The 27,062-nt window shown below is 47.5% G+C and overlaps 1 protein-coding gene across 1 annotated transcript in view; it reads right to left on the minus strand.

Annotated features, from left to right (window-relative positions):
* The window catches only part of CWC27 (CWC27 spliceosome associated cyclophilin), a 70,695-nt gene that overhangs the window by 17,462 nt on the left and 26,171 nt on the right, over nucleotides 1-27,062 (minus strand). The window contains exons 10-12 of the mRNA XM_068103416.2: nucleotides 10,045-10,090; nucleotides 4,592-4,716; nucleotides 2,355-2,428 (exon numbers count right to left, since the gene is read on the minus strand). Coding sequence (XP_067959517.2) covers nucleotides 2,355-2,428; nucleotides 4,592-4,716; nucleotides 10,045-10,090 — 245 coding nt within the window. The remainder of the gene's footprint in view (nucleotides 1-2,354; nucleotides 2,429-4,591; nucleotides 4,717-10,044; nucleotides 10,091-27,062) is intronic.

The following is a 27,062-nucleotide window of genomic DNA, read 5'->3' on the forward strand; positions in this document are numbered from 1 at the left end:
GGGGGGGGCTGTGTTATGTCGGTGGGGTAAAGGAATATCTAGAGCCAGGTAGATCTGTATAGGTAACATGCTTCGACTGTCGCGATAGGGAATCTACCCTGTAATAAGTTCTGTGTTTTAGGTGGTTTGTCAGGATAAGAGTATACCTGTGAACATACAAGGATGTGTTCGGGTGATAAATAGTGTAGGCCGTAGGGACTAAGATAAACCCCTGTGTGTCAGACCTGGTAGCCAAACCTTTGTCCCTTATGGCAATGCATACTCATATAAACACTTCGATAGGTCCTTAGTGCAACATTAAATAATTCCCCTCCCTTACCACAACGACTTTGGAAAACAGGCAGGAAGCCAGATCGGGGTACTGCCGGATGGCCGCCGCCGGCCACACCTCCGACAGGCCTAGCAACATCGCGTGGGACGAACTGTGACCACGCCACAGGGAACGTGTGATTGGTTGGCGCAGAAGGCACGAACCTCCAGCCAATCAGGGCGGCAGGCGCGAAGACGCGAAGAGGTTGTTGATTGGAGGGAAGGCGCTGGAAGGTTCGGTGAACGGCGGGAAGCTACGAGGCGCTGATTGGGGGGGCGTGCCGAGACCGACGTCACAGTCCAGGTTATAAAAGGGGGCGCTGGACGACTTTCTCTCTCTCCTGGTTTCCTCGCTCTCCTGGTTTCCTCGCTCTCCTGGTTTCCTCGCTCTCCTGGCTTCCTCACGCTCGTGGCTTCCTCGCGCTTGTGGCTTCCTCGCGCTCTTGGCTTCCTCTCTAGGCGCTGTTCTCCCTGTCTCAGTTCTCTCTCTCTCTCTTCGCGGTGGACCTCGTGTGGGGATCGCTGGCCCTGCGTGGACGCGTGGTGCTTTTGGTTCTGCTTGGAGCGGTGCTCGGTGCTTCTGGAGCTTGGAGTGGTGCTGGGGCCTCGTGTGCGATCGACTCGGAGCTTGGAGCCGGACGGGGCCGCGTTGAAAGACAGACAGTTAAGACGCACCACATTCACAAATACACGCCATCACGCTTTATTTTCCTTTCATTCATTCCTGTGTCCTGTTGTTAAGTCTGGTGTGGGGACGTCCCAACGTAGGATTTAGTTTCTTCCATCGTGTCCATTGTATCAGGTCCGTAATAAATCTCTATCTTTGTACATTAAATCTTGTGTTTGCTCAAGTTCATTAATTTCCCTGCAGGATCGGAGCTGCCGTCGGTTTGCTCTCGGTAAGCTCTGCCGCCTCTTCCTCTTCCCTTCTTCTTCTCCCGCGTTTTATAGCCGATTCCGAGTTGGTTGTCGCCTCCGTTAAATCCGTTTGGTCTTCCGCGGTCCCTGGTGTTAACCTTGAGGGATTCGCACGACAATATTTTTTAAAACGTTGAACATTTAGCTTTCATATTGCAGATATCTATCTATTCCTCTTGACGTTATCTCAACCTGAGTAGATCAGGCTGTAGTTGGCTGAATTCTGTTGCCATGGCAACCATCTTGGTAACTGGGCTTGTTACATGATATTTCAAAAACCGTTCAAGATTTAGCTTTCATATTACAAAGATCGATTCCTCATACCACCGAAAAGTAGGGGACCCACAGTGTCAGCTCCTTGTTACTTGTTTAGCACGAGTAAAAAGTCCGTCAAAAATGACGGGTTGGAACAGTTTATTTGACGGTGCAGCCTCGTGAGCGTGCCAAAGTCTGAAGCCTCGGCCTCGTATCAGGTGTGTTTATATCTTCTTTATTTATTAGACATCCTAAGGACGTAAATGAAAACTCGTTTTACTTTGCACGTGTTGCACATCACGTGCAGCCAATTTCACCTCCCTGCGCTTTTTTTTTTTCAACGTTTCTGTACACTCCCCTTGAGGCTTGGTTTCCAAGCCATCATCTACAATTCCAATAGAAGAGACATAATTACTCTTTTATGGAAAAATGTTTTTTCAAGTTTGTTTTATCCTCAAAAATAGACCGCAGTGAACACACATTCACGTTAAAACATTGGCCTTTAAAACCTACCTTTGTGAAGGGGGACAGCCATCTGTACAAACACACAAACTGTGTTTTATATGGTAGATTTTTTTCCTGGAAATTATCAAAAAATGCCCCCAAGAATGTACAATAAAATTTTTATCATTCAGTCAATGGGTAAAATGAGGTTAGATTTAAATTGTTTCACCCAACAGTGTTTTCCAGGAATGCTTCCACAAAGTAAATGGAGGACTTATGGTATTATTATACAATCCCATACCATTCCAGCCAAAAATCAACAAATGTGGGGAAAGTAATTGCAAATCAAATTTGAAGCATCAGCAGTAGCAATAGTCCAGATAGGAAAAGGAAAGGTATGCATGTGAACACAACACACACTAACTCACCATTGGTGTCAGTTTCTTTCATCATATCAATCGCTGTCTTTAGCTTCTTACTTTTCTCATACAACATGGAAGTCCTGATAACAAAAACGTTAAAGTTATCAGTGAAACAAGAACAGAGTAATATTCCAATTTGCGAACTTCTAATTTACACAAACTTTCAACCTTAATAACGAAATGATTTACGACCTCAAAACCCGAAATTACAAACTTTTGCTCAACTTCAGTCAACTCAGTCTTCAACTACCAATTTAAACTCGTTGAAGTACTGGCGTTGCCTGCAGAGGGAGTGGGAAAGGGGAAAATGGGGGGGAGAGGGGAGGGGGGGGGAAGGAGGGGGGGAGGAGAGGGAAGGGGGGGAAGGAGAGGAGAGGGGGGAAGGAGAGGGGAGGGGGGGGAAGGAGAGGGGGGGAGGGGAGAGGGTAGAGGGGAGAGGGGAGGGGGAAGGGGAGGGGAGGAAGGGGAGGGGAGGAAGGGGAGGGGAGGAAGGAGAGGGGAGGGAAGGAGAGGAGAGGGGTGGGGGGAGAGGAGAGAGAGAGAGTGATTTCCGGATCTTTTTCTTGAACAAAATATCATGAGGTCGTGTTTTAAAATAAACACATCTCGCTACAAAACGCTACAGCAGCACTCGCTTACATCCAGGATGATGATGTCAGAGCGTCGCTTCTCTCATTCTCTCCTGCATGGCTACATCATCATGTTTGTGCAGTGTTAAAGTGTATTTTATTTTCTCAAACATTCTTGTGCATTACAGTACAGTACATGTTATAACAGTACATGTACAGTACATGTTACTGTACTGTTTTCATCCATTACTGTGGCTCCTAAAAGGAAGATAAGTGCTAAAGGAAGTGATATGATTGGAAAGAAAGATCGTTAAAGTGGTATCGTTAGAAAGTAAATTAGAAATTCTAAGATGGCTTGACGCTGGTTCCTGCCTTTCAGATATTGCACGTGACTTTGGACTTGCGAATACGCAACAACATATAGGAAATCATGGGGATTTTTTTTTTTTTTTTCTCGTTTGCCATTAACAAGGCTGAAAGCGGCTAATTTGTAAAGGACTACAAAGAAAAAAAGAGGAAAAACTGGGAAAACCTTCAATTAGTCCTGAAACAAGGAAGCCTCTTCACAGGACCACTGTGCAGGATGGTGTAACTAGGCCAAGTGGAAAAAATTATTTTTCCAACACCGATTGGGTGTTTTTTAGGATACACCATCTCTGCACTGGATGCCCATTGCCTCTCAAAGGGAGCTCATCCTCCTTTTGTCAGCTGTTGTTTTTAGTCCTGGCAGGGTGTCACAGTCAACCTCCCCACTAGCAAAGTCAGTAAGGGGCGTCGGTTTTGTCGCCGACAACCCGGCCGTGCGGTAGGAAGCACTGGGTTACATGTTACCAGTGGCAGTCCCAAAAGACTGACCTGACCTGTATGTGTGTGATCAATGTGTGACACCTTCCAGTGCAAAAAACACTTTTTTATTATTATTTGTCTTTTCCATTATTATTAGTGTTGCTTATTATAATTATTATTATTAGTGTTCCTTTTTTATTATTCTCTCCATTATGATTGAATTTTGTGGTGGAATCTTTTTGGGGGAACGCATCTCCCATTATATCATAACCAGTGTAAACATTGTGCCCGTCAAATATGACGGGCTGAAACAGTTTATTCGATGGTGCAGCCTCGTAAGCATGCCAAAGTCCGAAGCCTCGGTCTAGTGTCAGGTGTGCTTATATATTTATTTATTAGCATCATACAGATGTAAATGAACACTTGTTTATTAACTCTTCGCGTGTTGTACATCACACATGCAGCGAATTTCACCTCCCTGTGCCTTGTATTTTTTTTTTTTTTTTTTAAACGCTTCTGTGCACCGCCCTTGAGGCTCGGTTTGCAAGCCCCCATCTACAATTCCAATAGAAGAGACATAATTACTCTTTTATGGGAAATGTTTTTCGAGTTTGTTTTATCCTCAAAAATAGACCGTAGTGAACACACAATCGTGTGAAAACATTGGCCTTTAAAAGCTGCCCTTATGAAGGGGGACAGATATCTGTACAAACACACAAAATGACATTGGGTTTTATCTGGTAGATTTGTATGAAGAAAAAAAAATCACTCCCTATTTACAAACTCTCGATTTAAGAACTACTTTTCAGGAACACATAGTGTTTGTAAATCGAGATATTACTGTAATGTCTTCAAAAAATGCTCCTATCTGTTTCACAAACAACTTACAGTTTACTGCTATCGCGCTTTCTCCCCTCTGTCTCATCGTCCTTTTCTTCTCTCGCAACTTTCTCTCCTTTCTCGGAATTGAAATCCTGGGCCAAAGGCACCAATATCTTCTTGCTTTCTTCAGCCTGAGGAAAAATACAAGAAAAGGAAAAAGGTATTTGAGCCGAGGAGGTACGTTCTTATGTGACGAGGACAGTGTCATTCCATTGAGACTATAATGGGTGCTTGTTACCTGTGATCAGGGTTGGACTAAACAGTTTGTGGGCCCCAGGCCCACAATTTTTTCGCCCCCCCCCCCCCCTCCTCCCCATCCCCTGATTACTGCACGCAAGATGCACGCAATACGAAACATGTCATTCCTATCCTAAACGTAATACAACCCAGACTGCTAGCGAGTCAGGACGGAGCATGCACAGAGTCACTATGAACTACTTAATTAATTATCATACAGAAGTAATCAATAAATACATAATTAACTAGAACGGCACTCGGTAGAGAGCATACATCCGCTCGGCTGAACAGTTTGTTTTGTATCCCACTGATAGGCCGGATCTGGATTCGGACCTGAGCCAAAATCTAATCGGCTTGTTATTGTCACCTACCCAACTCATCTACCAAGTTTATTCATGACTTGTCCATAACTTTTTTAAATATCGTGCTATGTATCGGTTTTAGCCCTTTCTCTCAATAGTGAAGAATCACTTGAGAATTAAATAATTCTCGGATCTGAATCCATATTCAGATCTTCACCAACATCGAATCGATTAGTCCTTGTCACACACACATACAGACTTGGCATTTAATATGGAATATTTTTTTTGTGGGGGTGAACTTACTTTTCAAGATGTCTTAGAACCAAAAGTTCATTGGAATTATGTTGAAATTATTCTAGATTTTGTTAATGTGACCTTTAAAAGAAACAAAAACCACATTTGACATTTCGAAACAAATAAATTGATCCTTGAAAGTGATTTAAACTGATATCGAACTCAATTCACGGACAGTATTGTGTTAAACTTCTGTACGTTTTCCAGAAGTATCTCTTTATTTTGCACATTAGCCAAATTTTTTTTTAACAAAAACAAAAGTTAAATTACGACTGGGATTACGGACAGTAAAATTACAGTTCAGTACTTCATGTAACCCCCACGAGCATTCAGGAGAGCACGTACACGTTGAGGCATGCTGTTCACGAGATGTGCCAAGGTTTGGACAGGAATCGCTTGCCATGCAGTGACAATAGCCTGCTGCAATTCACGCACAGAGGTCGGCTGCTGGTCCAAGTGGTCGATTTGACGCGTTAATTCTGCCCACAAGTTCTCTATCGGATTCATATCCGGGGACATGGCAGGCCACTCCATATACTCTACACCACGGTCAGCAAGAAAGTGTTGGATCATGCGAGCACGATGAGGCCGTGCATTGTCATCTTGGAAGACAAAGTTTCCTCGAAAGGCTGCACGAGCAAATGGAAGCAATGTTTCTTCCAGAATGGCCCTGTACTTGAGCTGGTTCAGGTTTCCATTCAGAACAACCAGGTCAGTTTTGCCCCCTGCATGAAAAGCAGCCCAAACGGTCACCCCACCACCTCCAGCTTGGACTCTTGGCACTATACAATCTTTGTTGTAGGCTTCATGCACTTGTCTGTGCACTCGGATGTGGACATCTTGACGATAGACCAGAAATCTAGACTCGTCACTGAAGATCACGTGATTCCAGTGTCCTGGCTGCCATTGACGGTGCTCTCTGGCCCACTGCAATCGGCGCTGGCGGTGTTGTCTGGTCAGGCGTGGCTTTCTCAGGGGACGCCTGGCACGATAGCCTGCTTGAACCAGTCGTTGGTCGACTAGCCTTCTGGATACAGGCACATTTGTCAGTTGCTGCCACTCAGCCCTAAGCCGATTAACTGACTTGGTACGGCCATTGCAGACTATCCGGTGCAGCTGGCGATCATCCCTCCTTTTGGTTCTGAGGGGACGTCCTGGCCTCGATATTGGAGTAGGGACACCCCTCTGAGCATTTCGTTTGAGGATCTTTGACACCTGACCTTGAGTGATGCCATACTGCCGAGCAATAGCACGCTGTTTCATGCCGTAATTTCGTAAAGCCACCACTCCATGACAAACAGCATTGTCGAGTTGACGGACCATCTCCAGAGGAAGCGGCAATAACTTTTGGAGACGTACAGCAGTTGTTTTCCACTAATACAGAACGCAACAACCCTTGTATACCCGACTGTGAAGCCAATCATCAAATGCACCTGTCCGTACATTTTGCCACGCCACCTGTGATATAATCCTGTTGTTGACATCTTGCTGCGACAGACAATGTGACATGGTTCTTTTAACAAATAAATCACCAAAGTGTAAAAGAAACTCACCAGATTGATATACTGAGTTAAGAAAGTAAACCCAAGTCAAGAAGAAAAAAAAATTCCATATTAAATGCCAAGTCTGGATATACCTCTCCAGCAAGTTTTGTCCAAATCCGTCCATAACCTTTTGAGGTATCCTGCTATATATCGTTTTTGGCCCTATCTCCCAATGGTGAAGAATCACTTTAAAAAAAAAATCTTACGAGCCGGATCCAGATCCGGATCTTCACCAAAATCTAATCATTTTATCCTTGTCACATACACTACCTCTCTGCCAAATTTGCTCTGAATCCATCCGCAACGTTTTGAGATATATTGTTCGCCAGCAAACAGACAGATAAGGGTGAAAACATAACCTCCATCCACCTTCGGTGGCAGAGACCAATTGACTAATTGACCTGCCCATGGTATAACCGGTAATTAACAATTTCTTACCTGTTTGACAGTAGAACACATAATCATCCGTTGTGTCTGGCTGATTGAGAATTCCTCGACAATGTCATAATATGACAGGGATGTCATGAATGTGTTCTCAATTGCAAGTAAACTAATGGAATTCCGTCCTTTCTGGTCCATTGTTGATGACCATTATTTTATTTTCACAATTTCTTTTCTGACTTAAATTTTCAGATTATCGACATTTGTTATTAAAAATTTTTTTTTTAAACCACCTCTTCTCTGTCGGTCAAGCTCCTGGCCTCTCAGCTCTCTGACTCATCCCAGTTCCTCAAGGATGTACACATTCTTCTTCTATAGTTTATACCCTCTTGGTAAAAATTCCAAAATCCAGGTTTACCACTCACGTCCACTCTTTAGTTCCTTTTTTCTGTTTGTGGAACTGCCTTCCAGAAGTAGTTCAATCACACTCTCATGCAGAGACAACATACTTTTAATGACTCGTCACTTTAACCATGGACCAACTTTTAACCACTCATCGCAACTCTCTTTCTCATTTATGGTGATTTTAATTATCACCATGCTAATTGGCTAGGTGTTGGAACCTCTCCCACCAGCCAAAGGACTTCTGTGACTCCATGGGACTGACCCAATCTGTAAACTTTCCCACCAGGATTTCTGTCAATGGCGAATCGTCCCTTCTGGACAAACATCCCTACCAATGTATGGTGCTCTTCCTCTGCTCAAATTGTTTCATCTGTTCACGTGCTTGTGAAGATCAACATCTCTCTAGCTATGATCTGAGAACAGCCTCAGCACCAGTGAGTCTGACAGTTCACTCAGGCAAACTGGAAGGGACTGCAAGCAGCCATCACACTTCAGAACTGGTGTCCGATATCTATCGCCCCTGATATTAACGCAGCATGGGAATTTTTTCCACAGAAACCTTTATGATTTCATTCCATCACATCTTCAGTTATCATACCCTTCTTCCTGCCCATGGTACTCTTAAGTGGTGAGGGAATTGCTCTGAAACAACTTGCATTCATCTCCTGGAAAACAAATCAGACCGAAGGAAAGCTCAATCTACAAGGCCCGCAACAAGTGTGTGTCTACTCTCAGGAGAGCCAGAAAACAATATCTGTCCAAGCTGAAGAATGAACTTTCAAACTTGTCTCCCTCTAAAACCTGGTGGCGACTTGTTAAGTCTGTCTCTGGAGTATGCTCCTCTTCCATCCCTTCCCTTTCTCCAAATGGTACCTCACTAGAAGACTGAATGATCGTTTTAAGGCCATTTTCCCCGCTAGAGCGGGGGTCACTAGAAGACTGAATGCCTCAATTCTGTGTTTCCTTCCAAATATTGTGTCCCCCAACCCCGATCTTTCTGTATCCACACTACCCTGTCACGTCCAACTGCTGAAAAGGTGGAGAAGATTCTAGCAACCCCAGACTCTGCAACTGAACCGGACGGCATCAGCTCACGTGCCATAAAAACCTGCTCTTTTGCCCTTCCACATCCTCTCTCCACCCTTTTCATCCTGTCATCTTCCATCTGCTTGGAAATCAGCCAACATCACAGTAATACAAAAAATGTGCAAAAACCGATCCCCTTAACCACAGATCTATCAGTTTACTTCCAACCATCAGCAAGGTCATATAATTCATAATTGCAGTTGACATAAAATTGTTCCTTTTCTCCAATGACCTCGTCTGAGTTCTGAATTCTGATTCAGACCATGGCCATGCTGCTTCTACTCACCCAACAATGGATGGAGGCCCTCAATATCATACATGGCATCAGGGCCGTCTCATCGAGACATATTTCAAGCGATCAACACAGTCTGGCATTCCGCTTTGCTCTCCAAACTCTCCGGCATCCAAAGCCAACTCCACTCTTGGGTTACTGACTTCTTCCACTCTGGTAGCCATGTATGGCTCTCAAAGGAATCCTCTCATCTCAAATAAATAAATAAAATTGTTTAAAAAAAAAAAAATATATATTTCAAATTTTCAATCAAATCTACAAATTTTCACCAAAGCTTTATTATGATAAAAATGGAGAGGACAAATTAATAATTTGGTCAAAAGCTCAAAGATCAGCATCACCTACAATCATCAATTTTCACCCAATTGACCTGAAATTTTAATTTACCATTTGATCTTTGCCATGAAATTTTCGACAAAGCTTTAATATGAGGATATGGAAAAAACAAATTAATGATTTCGTCAAAAGGTCAAAGGTTGGCATTGCCTAAAATCAATTTTCATCCAATTGACCTGATATTTTACGAATTTGCATATTGGGTCACTCAATTGGTTTACCAATCAAAAGCGACAAGTCGATTGTTTGTTTTTAGATCAAAAGGTCAAGGTCAAGGTTGCATAAAATTGTCAATTTTCATCTGATTGACTTGAAACTTTGAGCAGGGGTTGCATATTGGGCCACTGAAGCACATTAGTTTTGAGATCAAGAGAACCAGGTCACCTACAATCATCAAATTTTTTGGTATTTTATTTTAGCCGTTTTTCCTATGTTTTGCATACGGAAGAAGAATAAGTCTGAATACAAAGTGGCTTTGCATTTTCAGATGCTTTCTTGTTTTCCTTTTGTTTCTCTGTGAAATAAAATACTGAAAAATACAATTTAAATTCCAGATATTCATTGAAAGCTAGGAAATCTTACCTTGTGCACGACCTTATCCTTGTGAGGGGTTGTCACCATGTCGGCTCTGTGAGAGAAATCAAAATATAATAATGAGATACATCAAAATAATCAAAACACAGTAACAGGGGTAACAAGGTGAGTACCAGTTTTTGGGTGAAGAAATAATTAACTCCACACTTTACATCACAGCAATGCAAGCACCTTTCAAAATTGTAATGCTCCAAAGGAATCGATCAAATGGTATGAGAGAGTGTCATGTGTGCATAGTGTTGTTGTCTGCCGTAATTGTGAATAAGGAAAACAATATCTGCAGTTGGATCAGATGGATATGCATAAACAGGTCGATGGGACTGATAAATGCATAAACATAGGGGCAATACCCCTGGCGCTCACCTGGAAGAATAAACAGTATACTGCACCGACTAAGGGTATTTTAAACCAATTTCAATGGTTGCTAGAAGACAGGGCAGCATGTAGAATCATACTAATACAATCATAAGACTTTAAACAAAGAAAAAAATACCTATTTTGGGGGGCAACCCTCCCCCCCCCAACCCCATATACCTCCTAAAAGACCCCCAATTTTTCTAATGCTTTAAACAAACATTGGTACATCATGGGTGATTATGTTGTGGCGAAGCTTCATCGAAATTGTGTGTGTAGTTTCTGAGAAGAAAAGAAGGAAGCAAATACCTATTTTGGGGGGGCAACCCCCACCTCCGCCCTCTACAAACCCCCCCCCCCCCACACACCCCCATAGACCCCAAAAGGACAGTTTTTTTTAAATGCCGTGAACAAACCTTGGGACAGCATGGGTGGTGAAAGTTGTGGTCACGTTTCATCGAAATCGTGTGTATAGTTTCTGAGAAGAAAGCAAATACCTATTTTGGGGGGGCAACTCCCCCATAGACCCCAAAACGGCAGATTTTTTTTAATGCCGTGAACAAACTTTGGGACAGCATGGGTGGTGAAGGTTGTGGTCACGTTTCATCGAAATCGTGTGTATAGTTTCAGAAAAGAAAGCAAATACCTATTTTGGGGGGTCAAACCTGGATCCACTTTGACCCCAGTAGACCCTTCGACCTCGATTTTGTTTTTATGTCGTGAACAAACTTTAGTCACAACACAACAAATATAATTTGTGCCAAGCTCCCCTGAACTTCGTTCCAGGTGAGCTAAAAATGAGGGATCAACTCAGCAGGCCATTTTACCCATCATACCTATTTTACCCAGCAAGGGAGGATGGGAGGATTGGGGGGGGTGGGGGGTGGGGGGGGGGGGAGAGGGGTAGATAGTTTTCTGGTAAGGAAGGCCCAAGCACAAAACACAAACATCATATTCACCTTTTCAACGAGACCCTTGCACAGACATCCAGACATCACAAGTGTGGAATTGCGATGGCTAACCCCCTCACATCTGTACCCTCTCCCTTTTAATCCCTTGCAAGCCCGTGCAGAGTATTTCCTTTAGATCAGTGGTTCCCAAACTTTTTTGGTGGCGACCCTGTATACAATCTTGTCCTGGCCTGGCGACCCTAAACGCTGAACATGCATTGTTAATTACCTATCTTTTTGATACATTGTGTTTATTCATATAGTTTTATTGAATTAATTCTACTTTAATTACTATTTCAATAATCCTTCACATTGTGCCAGTGAAGTAATCCCCTTATAACACTGTAATATTTCATTTTTTTGAGACCATCCCGCAACCCTCAGGAACACCCTCGCGACCCTCATTTGGGTTGCGACCATGGGTTTGGAAACCACTGCTTTAGATGACAAACATTTTTCATGATATATGGTTTTCTAACATATTGTTGCGAATATGGAATTTGGCCTCCATATCCGCTTGTAAATATTCCCCTATTTCCCCAATACTCCCCAACTATCCCCAATCCCCCATTCCCTAGTCCCATTGTCTGTAAACAACACTCTGTAGAACCGACCTTCCCCTCTTTCCCCCATTAAATGTCGTGCCCAGGTCCACCGCATCTCACGTAGACAACTTTCGGACATCTTGCTAGTTATTCTTAGTCTATGTCAGTTAAGGACTCGTTTCCATTAATTCTGACTCTTCGTTGCACCAGAATGTGATTATATGGCACCAGTAGTGAGTGTAGGACCTTCCCATACCTCCTCCCATCTTCTTCCCCAAACAACAACTACAACAACAACTACAACAACAACTACAACAACAACTACAACAACGGCGCGCGCGGGGAGTGTGCGTCCTCACTCCGGCTCGGTTAGCCGCCATTACCCATGCGCTCCACAGGGTTACCACGAAGGGGCTGGCTGTCAGCTCCTCGTCAAGGGCGGAGCCTGGTAACCCCCCCGCACCCAATAAGAAGGGCGGACCGATTCCATCTGGGGCGGAGCTAACGAGCCGAGGGCGTGTCACTCCCCGCCGGATATACGCAGCGACTAACCGGATGTGACGGGAGATGCGCCCCCAGCTTGGAGAAAGAGAAGTCACTACCTCCGAGCGCTGAGAGACCTCCTGCATCTTTTGGGCCGCGCTATCCTGTCCCTGAGCACAAGGTGCACCTTGTGCTGGCCATCGAATACCCGCTTTCCTTGCCATCAATCCCCGTGTGAGTCAGTTTTTGTCCTGTTTATCTGTGGTCTGTCGGGAATAAGATAAGTGTGTCTAAGTGCCTGCCTTTCTATGCTGTCCCTCTTGTAGTTGTAATCTGACCTTCCGCCCTAATATAACCTCCTCCGGAGGTCTTGAGAACTGAACCCTTGGTGTCGTGTCATTTTAACCCAGCCGTTGTGTCTTTTTCCTCAATTGATTTAGCATAGCGCGATTTGGCCAACGTTCGAGTGGAATCGGGTAAACTGTGCAGACGTGGTCATACCAAACCGCTCGGTAAACCAACATCCACAACCGCGTCTGTAACATTTGGTGTCAGGAGTGTCGGATACGGACCTGGGACTAAATTTGTTAGGCCCAAACTTTGGGAGGTAGAATTCGATCCGGAGCGCGTTTTTTCCGCGCTCGAAATTATAACGGCGAAATTCGATTTGTTTTACGGAAATAAAAACCCGAATTTTGAAAGTCGCGCTATGGCGGATCAAGACAGCTGGGTTCCGGTAGAGGAGAGTGAGGCAGGGTCGGTCCAGGACCAAATTGAGGGACGTGAGGAGAGCGAAGCAGCGAGGGTAGCAGACGCGCAAAATGGCGCCTCGCTGGTCACCGCGCCCGCGACCGTGGCAGCGCCCCTGGTGGATCCGAACCTTTTTATGCTGCAAATGAGGGCCTTTATGGAACAAATGGGAGACCAAATTGGAGGTTTGGGGAGCCGGATGGATGCTCAGAGTGAGCAAATGAGGGCTGATAGTGAGCGATTGGAGGGCCAAATGGGGGTAATGGGAAACGAAATGGGGGTAATGAGGGACGAAGCGAGGGGTACCGGTGAGGGGTTAGACAATAATTTTAAGGGATTAGACGAGAAATTTGGGAAATTAGACAATAGATTAGGGGAAATACAGGAGGGGTTAATGGGGGTAGAAAACAGAATGGCCGCTCAAGAGAATCAAATGGAAGGGATGCAAAAAGGGTTAGAGGGGTTAGAAAACACCATGGAAGGCAAATTGAGGGACATGAGGGACCAAGCGGAAAGGGAAGTTAAACAAATGGGGCAGCAGATAGAGGGGGTCAGAATGGGGGTAGAAACCAAACTGGATGCTCACAGGGAGGAAATGGAGCAGATGAGGGTGGCATCTGGGCAGGAGATGCAAGTGATGGGAGAGGAGATCAGAAGAGGAGTGAGTGAGGAGGTCGGAGGAGTGCGCGAGGAGGTGAGGCACTGTAAGGAGCACATGGAGAAGGAGGTGAGAAAGGGGACTGTAAAGTTACAAGGGGGCATAGAGGACCTGACGCAGGAGGTGGAACAGCTGACGGAGGGACAAAAAGAAGTAACGGAGCAGGTTCAAAGGAACACTGCGGTATTGGGAGGTTTAAAAGCGACACAAAACGACATAAAAAACGACTTAATAGCGACAAAGAGGGAATGGCAGATGGTACGTGAGGGACTGACAGCGAGGTTGGACGAGGTGGTAGAGGTAATGGAGACGAAGGACCGGCAGGTGAGGTCGCACATGGAAACGGTCAAGGTAGCCTTGGAGGACGAGCTTGAGGAGACGTACCGGGGAATAAAAGAGGTGAAGCAGAAATTAGAAGAAGTGGAAGAAGGGGTGAGTGAAATTAAGAAGCGACGGAGAGGGGATAAGAAAGAGATAAAAGAGGAGATAAAAGAATTGGTCCAAAGTCTGTGTTCGGATCGTGATGATGTGCTCATTAACCGGATGAGGGATTCGCAGGTGATGGAGGAGAAGCGAAGAGGAAGAGGACCCGGTGTAAGTGGTGACCAATATGGTCGTGCGTATGATGCGCCAGGGGATTTAAGAAGCTTGGGGGTCGAGATGGACCCGGGTGTTCGTGAGAGGCCGTTGGTGGAGTGTGCGACAGGTCTGGTGTGCGAAAAAGGAGGTGTGCGAGAAAGTCCGACTCTGGGGTGTGTGAGGAAAAAGTGCGTGCCAAGGAGTGAGGGTGCTGGCGAGAGTGAGTCGGTCGTAGCGCGTGTGCGAGGGAGCACATGGAAGCGCGGTGTGGTAAGTGTTACAGAGGGTGTGACGGGAGAGTGTGCGCAAGAAAGGTGTGTGACGGACAGGTGCATGGGGAAAGAGTGCGCTGTCAAAGGCAAGGAAGAATGCACGCCTGCGGTGAGTGTTACAGAGGGTGTAACGGGAGAGTGTGCGTGGGAAAGGTGTGTAACGGACAGGTGCATGAGGAAAGAGTGCGCTGTCGGGAGTAAGGGTGAGTGCGCTGTCAAGAGTGGAGGTGAGAGTAGTAAGAGTGACACGGAGCGTGAGTTGGTTGTGACAGGTGAGAAAGGATGCACACCTGGAATGGTAGAGCGTGAGTGGGAATGCACGCTGGAATTGGTAGTGAGGCACGTGGTTGGGTGTGCGAATGAGAGCACACCTGTGATTGTCACAGAGGAGGTGACAGAGGAGGGGGCGCGAAGAGGTGTGTTGGTGAGGTGTGCGACCAACGAATGTGTGCCAAAGTGTTCGGTGGTCAGGTGTGTGACCAAGGCTGTGAGTGGAATGAGGGTACCTGGGTGTGTAAGGAAAGGTACGAGGAGCATGGAGACGGCTGGATGTATGAGCACGAAAGGGGTAGCGTATGCGTGTAAGAATCCAGGTGAAGCATCGACGGTAACCAGGTTAGAGGTTAGGTCGACTTTTAGCCGAAGCGGGCCCTCGGTGCGTGCCGGGCCTCGTTTTGAACGGCCGCGTCCGGGCTCCACTAGGCGGAGCGGGCGGCTGGATAGGAAGGGTCGTCATGGCGACCACTTTTTGTTGAGGCATTCCGGCAGGTCGAGATCGAGCCATGGGATGGCTCCACGCCGAGATGGTGCGTGGGATCTCGGCCCGGGTAAGCCCCCATCCCTGCACCGAGTGCCGGACGCATCCAGCCGCTGGCACAGAACAACCCGCATTCATGGCTTGGCTTTACGGAGCCGGGCTTTGGACAGGAATTGGCGCACCGAGAGGCAGTAGTGAGTAGACTGTGTGATGAGGTTAGTGTTTTGGACCCAAAATTAGAGAAAAACAAAATTTGATGATTGGCAAGGGATTGGCAGTAGTGATTGGCAGATGATGGGTAGTGATTGGCAAATTTTTGATTTGTTGAAATTTGATGTGCAAAATTGGTAGTGAGAGACCCCCGATGGGGTGGGATGGCAAATCCACCATCCTTCCCATGGGGGGGCAAAGGAGCAATAGCTTATGGGGTGTATGGCAGTGAAAACTAGCCCGGGTGGGTTAGGTTATATTGATAGGGATCTAGCGAAGATGACATTAGGTAACGTTAAGTTTAGTTAGTGACTGATACCTGTAGTGGGGACGCAGGTAGATTAGTGTGGATGATAATGACGTGGGAGCGCAATAGTTTAAAGGGACGACTGGGAAGCGCAAGTTTCAGAAGGGAGTAGTAAGATGAGATGATGCTGTGTGAGAATTGAACAGGTGTGATTGCACAGGTGTGCAACTGGACAGGTGTGTGGAGCAGTGTGTGAGTAATGAGTGTTGTGGATCAGCGCGAATGCGCTTGGGGAGAGAAGGGTGCAGGCGGCACCAAGAATGAGAGCACAGGTGTGCAAGTACAGGTGTGTGGAGAGAGTTGGAGTAAGTGGTACGGAGTGGTGTGCATGGTGCGAAGGTGTGGATGGGGGAAGAGTGGACCCCTTTCACGGATACCCGGGGCGGGTAGTGTAAGTGTTAGGTAGAGGGTACAGGTAAATTGTGGTTGGATATTGGCATCTGTGGTGCGGTTGCAGAATGGTGTTGTGAATGGGTGCATTAGTGTTGTGGAAATGGCTGGGCGTGTAGCCTGTTAGTGTGTGTAGTTGGTTGGGCACTCCACCACTGTGAGGATGTCGGCCAGGTGAGGCCGCAGGTGGGCTCTGGGAGCCGGTAGAGTTGTGGATGGGGCCCGAGGATCCGGAGGACGGACCCGGGTAGCCCAGTGCCAGAGAGGGCACCGAGTGGGGAGAGCGCCAGAGGGCCTTCCCCAGGTAGTTAGGTTAGGGTAAGGAGCAGGTAAGCTCGGAGGCAACTGCAGTGGTGGAGGTGTGCAGGTGGGTAGACCCGCTGGGAGAGGTACACGCCACAGCCCAGAAATTGTGCGAGGGCACCGGGAGATGAATCGGGGGAGTGAGACCCCAAATTGAAGAGCACCACAGTTTGGCCAATGGGAATTGGTTTTTAGAACCCATAGTGTAAGAGGGCCAATGGTTTGGCCGGAGAAAGACCCCGGGTAGTGTAAAGTTGTTAAAGTCATTTAGGAAATAGTTAGGATTGATGAACCTGTCGCACCATACGCAGCCACTTAACTGTGGTGATGATGATGACTCCACACCTGTGTTTTCTTTGTTTGTGTTGCAGAAATGAGAATTGCTGTGTGGATTGGTGAGACGCATCACGACGTGGATGAGACATTGGGGTGATTCCATCTCTCCCTCCCTAGGAGGGACTGATGATGAATTGGTGATAGCAAATTATGATGTTGAGTTGGAGATGGCAAATTTTGATGAGAGTTGGAAATAGCAAATTTGATTGGTTAGGAGGGAGAGAAGACGAATTTGGTTTATGGGAGGAACGGGGAAGACAGTAGGGACGTTTGTTGATTTGTAAAGTAGATGTTTATGGGTAGTGTTGTGTTGTGTGGATACAGTAAGGGGTAAGGGAGGGGCCATGTAGGTTACCTGGTGGGGGGGGGGGGGGCGTACGGTAGGAACGTACCTGTCTCACCTGGTTCCCATGTGCCCCCAGTGTGCATTACCTTACATTGCGTGCACTTTTGCGCCCTTACCACCTTACTCACTTGTCTGCTTCTTTTGTCTCCCACCTCCGAGGATCTGGCTTTGGGGCAGAGAGAGAGGAGAGAGAGGTGCTGGCTCCGCAGTTGTGGGCCTGCACTTTCGCTGCTTGCTGCTGGGATCGATACACCATATGGACCGCAATGTTTGTGGCCGCCCACCATGGACCGCAGTTCTTTTGCGGCCAAGCACCACCCATTGATGGACCTCTGGGTCAACGTGGCACCTATGCCAAACAGGTGAACCACTAATAGTTGGCCCCCTGACGGCCACAATATAGAAATGGACGCGGTTGGCGCCTTTCTTTATTTTTGAAAGAGGCAAGAAGGCCAAGTGCACCACACGAAGAGCAAGAGACACCTGCAGGGTTAGGGGTTGTTGAAGTTATTTTTATTCATTGAACAATGGTGACTGCACCGAGTGGTGCTGGGGTGGTGCTTTTGGTGCTTGGATGGGGTGCTCTGCACTTTATTAAAGGCCGTAAGGCCACAGAGCACTCGTGGGTTGGTGTATCGATGCTGGCATGCGTGCTCTCTCTATGCATAACATCTGCATGTGTTCCTCCAAAAACAGGTCCTGGATCGTAGTGTAAATATCAGCGTAGTCTTGTAAATAATGCTCCCTACCGGCTGTATGTTTAGTTTGCGAATTCTTTCCGGATTCGGTTATCCTGTGGGTGTGTTTCTGAGAGGAGAAGGGTGCAACGTCGCAGGGGGACATATTTACTCATTTGTGAATATCTGTAAAACTGTCGCACTCAGGGTAGAGTTAATAGTAGAGGGAACTACATCTGAGTGCCACACTAAAATAGGTAAAAATTTATCGGGTCGGGACGCCCCGAGGGTAGAGAAGGGTGCAATGTTGCGAATATGGAATTTGGCCTCCATATCCGCTTGTAAATATTCCCCTATTTCCCCAATACTCCCCAACTATCCCCAATCCCCCCATTCCCTAGTCCCATTGTCTGTAAACAACACTCTGTAGAACCGACCTTCCCCTCTTTCCCCCATTAAATGTCGTGCCCAGGTCCACCGCATCTCACGTAGACAACTTTCGGACATCTTGCTAGTTATTCTTAGTCTATGTCAGTTAAGGACTCGTTTCCATTAATTCTGACTCTTCGTTGCACCAGAATGTGATTATATGGCACCAGTAGTGAGTGTAGGACCTTCCCATACCTCCTCCCATCTTCTTCCCCAAACAACAACTACAACAACAACTACAACAACAACTACAACAACAACTACAACAACGGCGCGCGCGGGGAGTGTGCGTCCTCACTCCGGCTCGGTTAGCCGCCATTACCCATGCGCTCCACGGGGTTACCACGAAGGGGCTGGCTGTCAGCTCCTCGTCAAGGGCGGAGCCTGGTAACCCCCCCGCACCCAATAAGAAGGGCGGACCGATTCCATCTGGGGCGGAGCTAACGAGCCGAGGGCGTGTCACTCCCCGCCGGATATACGCAGCGACTAACCGGATGTGACGGGAGATGCGCCCCCAGCTTGGAGAAAGAGAAGTCACTACCTCCGAGCGCTGAGAGACCTCCTGCATCTTTTGGGCCGCGCTATCCTGTCCCTGAGCACAAGGTGCACCTTGTGCTGGCCATCGAATACCCGCTTTCCTTGCCATCAATCCCCGTGTGAGTCAGTTTTTGTCCTGTTTATCTGTGGTCTGTCGGGAATAAGATAAGTGTGTCTAAGTGCCTGCCTTTCTATGCTGTCCCTCTTGTAGTTGTAATCTGACCTTCCGCCCTAATATAACCTCCTCCGGAGGTCTTGAGAACTGAACCCTTGGTGTCGTGTCATTTTAACCCAGCCGTTGTGTCTTTTTCCTCAATTGATTTAGCATAGCGCGATTTGGCCAACGTTCGAGTGGAATCGGGTAAACTGTGCAGACGTGGTCATACCAAACCGCTCGGTAAACCAACATCCACAACCGCGTCTGTAACAATATAATCAAAAGGATCTTTTTAACTCAACTGGACTACCGTCCAGTTGAGTTCATCACATACTGAACCCTCCGGCGTCTGTCGTCTGTCGTCGTCGTCGTCTGTCGTCCGTTAACTTATCACCGTTAACACTCCAGCGTCCACAAATATCAACCGATTCTGATCAAACTTGACATGCAGCATCCTTACCCCAAGGACCAGGTTGGTATTACATTTCAGCCCGATCTGTTGACAAATGGCGGACGCAGGGCGACCATTTTGTTTTTGGTCATGAAAACGACGTTAACACTCTAGCGTCCACAAATATTAACAGATTTTGATCAAACTTAGAATGTTTAACCCTTACCACACAAGGTAGGTTGCTATCGCATGTCAACCCGATCTGTCACAAAATGGCCGCCATATTTTTTCAGCCGGCATTTCCCCTCCAAATCCCCCCCCTTGCCCCTCCACTCCTGAACTCCCCCCTTGCCCTTCCCCTCATAAACTCCTCCCTTGCCCCTCCCCTCCAAATCCCCCCCCCTTGCCCCTACACTCCTAAACTCCCCCCTTGCCCCTCCACTACTAGACTCCCCCCTTGCCCCTCCCCTCCTAAACTCCCCCCTTGCCCCTCCCCTCCTAAACTCCCACCTCACTCCTCCCCTTCAAAACTCCCCCCCAACTCCTCCCATTCAAATCTCCCCCCATACCATTCCTCTCAAATTCTCCCTCCTCCCCCCTCCTCAAAGTTGCCTCCTCCCCACCTCGTCTCCCTTCTATCTCATGCCTCCACCCCCCCCCCAACCTTCTACTGTCCCATGCCCCCCTCAAACAACCACTCACTCTGCCTCATCCCTTCACCACCAAACCTTTCATCCTCCTCATCCTTCCCTTTCTTGGAACTCTTCTGAAATCTCTGACACACTATCAACTGCTCTCCCTACCTCCCCCTCTCATCCTTCATCTTACCCTACTCCTCCCCTCCCCTGTCCTGTACCCGATGCTCCCCCTCTCTCTTCTTTAACGGTATGGACCTCAAACATCCGGGGCCTTCGCTCAAACCTGACTGATCTCTCCATACAGGTTGCTTCTGACAATCCAGACTTGATCTGCTTAACAGAGACTTTCCTCCTTCAAGATGTCTCTGATTCCTCAATATCTCTTCCTGGTTACTCCCTCTTCCGGTATGATAGACCTGAGCCTCGTCCTGGTGGTGGGGTGGCTATCTTTATCAAAAACTCTCTTCCTCACTCTCCTTGCACTGCCCTCTCTCCTCCTCACCCCCAGGAGTACCTCTGGCTACGGCTTCCTCTCCGCTCCCACCTTTTGTTCATATGTGTTCTGTACCGTCCCCCAAACAGTGATGACTCAATTTACATTTCACTCTCTGACAACATGGACCAACTTCTATCCACTCATCCCAACTCTCTCTTCCTCATATGTGGTGACTTCAACTGTCATCATGCCACCTGGTTGGGTGTGGGTTCCTCTCTCACCAGTCATGGCACCTCAGCAAAGGACTTCTGTGACTCACTGGGATTGACACAATCTGTCAATTTCCCGAACCGGATCTCAGCCAATGGAGTTTCTTCTCTTCTAGACTTGATTATGACAAACTTCCCTGCTAATGTCTGCTGCTCTTCTTCTGCTCCAATCGGTTCTTCTGATCATGTGCTTGTCAAAGTGGACATCTCTCTGGCCATTCTCAGAGAGCCTCCTCAGCGTCGAAGAGTCTGGCATTTCACTCAGGCCGACTGGGACGGGCTTCAAGCAGCCATCAATCATCTGGATTGGTCTCCCATCTCCACTGCCTCTGACATCAATTCTTCCTGGGAATTCTTCCAAAGCAAACTGATCTCTCTCATGCACAGATTTATCCCATCTCGTCTTCAGTTGTCTTACCCTTCCTCCCATCCATGGTACACCGAATCTTGTGGTGAGGCAGTTGCCCTGAAACAACTTGCCTTTGCCTCTTGGAAGGCTAATCCAACTGAAGGCAATCTCAGTTCCTTCCACCAAGCTCGGAACAAGTGTGTGTCTACCCTCAGCAGTGCCAGGAAGCACTATCTCTCCTCACTCAAGAACGAACTCTCAAACCTGTCTCCTTCCTCCAAATCCTGGTGGTGTCTGGTCAAATCCGTTTCTGGTGTTTGTTCCCCCTCCATCCCCTCCCTTACCTCAAATGGCCACACAGTTGACATCACACGTGACAAAGCCGAATGCCTCAACTCTGTGTTTGCCTCAAAATCTTTAGTCCCAAACCCATCTCTCTCTGTTCCCACCTTTCCCAGTCGAACCCAACTGCTCCTGGACTCTGTGTCCTTCTCTCCTGACAAGGTGGAGGAGTTTTTGTCTAACCTCGACTCTGATTCTGCAACTGGACCAGACGGCATCAGCCCACGGGTCCTAAAATCCTGCTCTGCCGCTCTATCTCACCCTCTCTCTGTTCTTTTCACCCTATCTTTTGCTCAAGGTCATCTGCCAGCATCCTGGAAATCAGCAAACATTACCGCTTTGCACAAAAAAGGTGCAAAAACAGATCCTTTTAACTACAGACCAATCAGCCTGCTCCCAATTATCAGCAAAGTCATGGAATCCATCATTGCTTCGGATATGAAATCTTTCCTCTTCTCCAATGGCTTGATCTCTGATCATCAATTTGGATTCAGACCAGGTCACTCTACTCTGGACATGCTGCTTCTCCCTCCTGTCTCAACAATGGATGGAGGTCCTCAATGCCAAACAGGAAATCAGAGCTGTCTCCCTTGACATATCACGTGCCTTCGATACGGTCTGGCACCCAGCTCTGCTCACCAAACTCTACTCCGATGGTATCCATGGAAATCTCCATGCATGGCTTGCGGACTTCCTCTCTGGTCGTAGTCAACGTGTGGCCCTGAATGGATTTCTCTCATCTCCCCTTCCTGTTCAGGCTGGAGTTCCCCAAGGCAGTGTGCTGGGCCCTGTGCTTTTTCTGGTCTTTATCAATGATCTCTCCGACTCTCTGGAAAATCCTCTCTATCTCTTTGCTGATGACTCCACTCTCTGCCGCTCCATTCCTCTTCCCTCAGATCGGCAGTCTGCAGCCTCCTCACTCTCTGAAGACCTGGACAAAATCACAGACTGGTCAAACAAGTGGAACATGTCTTTCAATCCTGACAAATCTCACACTCTTACTATGTCTCTCCGAAAAGATCGACTGGACAACCCTCCCATCTACTTTCTCAACAATCCTCTCCAAGAAGTTCTGTCGCTCAAGCTTTTGGGTCTCACTATCTGCCATGATCTTTCTTGGGAAAACCACATTTCCAAGCTGGCCTGCAAAGCCAGTCGCCGACTGGGCATCCTCCGTCGTGCGAAGTCCTTCCTAGGCACACCTGAGCTCCTCACCACATACAAGGCTTTCATCCGCAGCTCAATGGAATACTGTTCTCCCCTATGGGTTGGTGCTCCTGCCTCACACCTAGCTCGGCTTCACGCTGTTGAAACCAAAGCTTTCAGAATCATTGGAATCTCCCGCGATGAAGCTATCTCTGCGGGCCTTTCACTCACTCACCGCAGGCAGGTAGGTGGTCTTTCTGTCTTCTACCGACTCCTCTCCGGCCTTGCTCCCCCAGCTCTCTCTGTGCTCTGTCCCCCAAATATTCCTACAGGTCGCACAAGATCTGCCAGCAAGCCTCTGATGGTTAAACTGCCGAAATCTCGGCTCTCTGCTCACCTTCACTCCTTCATTCCTCTGTTCTCCCGCCTCTGGAACAAACTCCCACACTCCCTTCAATCCCACTCCTCCCTCCAGGTCTTTAAAACAGCTGTTCACCACCATCTCTTATCTTCCCCCATCCAAAACCTTGATCTCTTCTACCCCCACTAATTCACCCCAGATCCACCTTGTTTGTAATTCCAACTTCTTTCCTGGTAGTCCTGGCAGTGTCCATATGTTTTATGCCTCTCCCACCCCCTTTCCCATGCCTCCCCCCCAAAGCCCTCTCCCTCCCACAGATCTCTCGATGTCTCCATGTCTCTCGGTTCCTGCTCTCAAATGTTGTGTTTGTGTCCTTCCCCCTCTCTCCCCATCTTGTCTACCGCTCCCGATGTTATTTGTTTTATGTGTCGGTTTGTCGGTTATGTGTCGGTTTGTCGGTTTGTCTTTCTGTGTGATAAATGTTCGCTCTTTCACGAGCCTCGATCTTGTATACAAAAAAAAAAAAAAAAGAAAAAAAAAAAAAGCTCTGACACGTCATTAACAATCTAGCGTCCACAACAACAACATGCATTTTAAGGCCATGTTCCCTGCTAGAGCGGGGGTTAGCCTTGCGGTCCCCATGACAATCTTCTCCATTTTGCCCTATTTTCTGCATCTCTCCTTGTTAACCCCCTTGCCCGCATTTCTTCTTCCACCATCTTTAGCCAAGTCTTTCTCGGTCTTCCCCGTCCTCTACTTCCTTCTACATTAACTTCCATCATCATCACTCTTCTCAACCAGTCACTTTCATCCTTCCTCAATACATGACCAAACCATCTCAACCTGTTCCTCTTCACAGCATCAATCACAGGCAATATTCCCATCATCTTTCGCAATTCATCATTTGTCTTCCTCTCTCTCAACAATACTCCGCACATCCATCGAACCATTCGCATTTCCACCCTTTCCAGCCTTCGTTGCTGGTCTACATTCATTACCCATGTCTCGCTCCCATAAATCATAACACTTCTCACACATGCAGCATACACCTTTCCCTTCAGCTTCAGCGACACTCTCCTCCTCATCAGCACGCCACTCAGTTCCCGAAACTTCTTCCATGCACATCTCACTCGAGCAACCGTTGCCGAGTCTGATCCACCTTCTCCATTCAGCATGTCTCCGAGGTAGCAAAATGTTTTCACACCTTCCAGCTTCACGCCGTCTCCAAGATCCAACTCAACATTTCCTCCATCTGCAGCTCCCTCTGTGCACACCTTACATTTGAATGTAGCTGCCACACTGGTTAATGACCCTCTCAGACCACTACATTTTTGATGAACCCACTCAGCACACATTGTACATTGAATGGAGTTCACTCCGACACCCTTCCTGCACACAGCACACGGCCACTTCCCAGTTCTTTCCACCTCACCACATGCTTTACCACTTGCCATCACCTTTGTCTTTCCGATATTCACCTTCAGACCTTTTGTCTCCATACATTCCTTCCACTTGTTCATCTTTTCCTTCAGTCCATCCATACTTTCCGCAATCAACACCAGATCATCTGCATACAACAACTCCCACGGTAAACCCTCCTTTACGGTCTGAGCCAGCACCTCCATCACAGCTACAAATAGTAGTGGACTTAGTACCGACCCCTGATGCACTCCCACCTTCACCTCAAACTCACCACTGTTCCCGTCCTTCGTCCTTACAGCTGTGCGTGCTCTTTTGTACATTGCCATCACTACTCTGATCAACCATTCCTCCACTCCTAAATTCCTCAATGCCCATGTCAATACTTTGCGTGGAACCCTATCGAATGCTTTCTCCAGATCAACAAACCCCAAAAACAACTTCTTCCTCTTATCCATGTACTTCTCCTGCAACTGCCTCACAATGAAAAGCGCATCTGTCGTTCCTCTTCCTGGCATAAATCCAAACTGCATTTCGTCGATCTTCACTTTCTTCCTTATCCTCCTCTCCAACACCCTTTCCAATACCTTCATTCCATGCTCCAATAACTTTATCGCTCGGTACGAGCCACACTCCAGAGGGTCACCTTTCCCCTTGTATAGAGGGACGAGGGTACTCAGTTCCCAATCCACTGGAATGCGGCCTTCTTTCACCACCAGATTACAGATCTCTGTCATTCTCTTCACACCCCAACTTCCTGCTGCCTTCAACATATCTCCCACAACTCCCGTCGGCCCTCCCGCTTTTCCACTCTTCATTGCTTTTATCGCTTCCTCAACTTCCTTCTCAGTGATCTTCTCTGCCGGTCCTAAAACTGGGTTACTCTCTATGTTGCCATCCCATTCATTCTCTGTATTCAACAGCATTTCCATATATCTTTTCCATCTTCCTTTAATTCCATCTGGGTCGACAACGATTTGTCCCACTTCATCCTTCAAGCAACTCACCCCCATCACATCACACCTCTCTTTCGCTATGTGCTTTACAATCCTGAATACTGCTTTCTGACCCTCTTCCGAATCCAAGCGTTCTCCGAACATTTTCCTACATGCCTCCTGCGCCTTTGCTACCTCTTTCTTTGCAGCCTTCCTGGCTGCCTTATAACTTTCATGCTCTGCTGTTTCTGCTCCCGTACCCTTCGCCTTCTGCCACTCTTTGAACTTCTTCCTCTTCTCGTCAATCCTCTTTCCAACCTCAACATCCCACCACCATGTTTCCGAGTGCCTCGGTGGTCCTTTTGTCCATCCACATACCTCACCAACGGCTCCCAACAGACTAGCTTTCATTGACATCCAACCACTTTCAAGCTCAACCACATCATCCTCTACCCCACTCAGCCTCTCTTTTAATGCCTCCCTTACTGTCACCTCTTTCAACCTCCACACCTTCATTCTCGGTTGGTACTTCACCCGCCGAGCTCTCCTCGCACCTTTCACCCTTATGTCGCAGACAACCAAGTGGTGCTGTGAAACAGCCTCCTCCCCCGGGATCACCTTTGTGTCCCGGAGGTGCCCCCTATCTCGCCGACGCACCATCAGGTAGTCAACGGTTGTCGTCGACCCACCTGACGTGTATGTAACAAGCTTATTGTCCTCTTTCTGGAACTGAGTATTACAAATCAACAAATCAGCTCCATCAGCAAACTCCAAAATCCTTTCACCTTCTCCATTTCTCACACCATATCCGTAACCCCCATGAACTCCCTCAAAACCATCCATACTCCTTCCCACATGTCCATTCAGGTCTCCTCCCACCACAACAACTTCCTCATCTTTCACGTTTTCCATCAGCTTCTCTATCGCACACCAGAACTTGTCCTTCTCTTCATCGCTTCGACCAACCTGCGGAGCATATCCCGAGATGACGTTCACCAAGAGCTTTCCAATCATCATTTTCACCATCATCAACCTATCACTCACTCTAGTCACACTCACCACACTGTCTACAAACTCCTCAGAAAACAGGACACCAACACCATTCACGCCCTCCGGGCACCCTTGCCACACAAACTTGTATTTCTGTCCCTGCCTACCCTTCACCATTCTCACACCACTTCCCTTCCATCTCGTCTCTTGCACACAACATATGTCCACTCTTCTTCTGACCAATACTTCCACCACCTCTCCTGATCTCCCTGTCATTGTCCCCACATTCCATGTCCCAAACCTCAGAAACTGATCTCCACTTCGGGCTGCACCCTGCCCATATGTACTTGTGACTGTCATGGTTCTCTTTTTGAGGCAATGTTTTTATGGCCGGATGCCCTTCCTGACGCCAACCCTCTTAGTCGTCTCTTACGACACGCAGGGATACGGTGTACCTATTCTGACCAGGGTACACACTGGGAAACGTTTAAAACATGTAAATTCTGGGGGGGGGGGGGGGGGGGGGGGGGCGTCAGCATCACGGCTGCGGTTTAAACATATTCCAAACAGAACCATGAAAAAACAATCCGGGAAAAGTCTCCAAGCGAGAACGTGGATTTGAGAAAGAAGGAGCAGAGGCAGAAGAAAACGAGATACAGGGGGCGGGACACAAGCCGAGACGAGGAGGAG

The sequence above is a fragment of the Myxine glutinosa genome, chromosome 8, assembly GCF_964187855.1.
Source record: "Myxine glutinosa chromosome 8, kmMyxGlut1.1, whole genome shotgun sequence".
NCBI classification, from domain to species: domain Eukaryota; kingdom Metazoa; phylum Chordata; class Myxini; order Myxiniformes; family Myxinidae; genus Myxine; species Myxine glutinosa.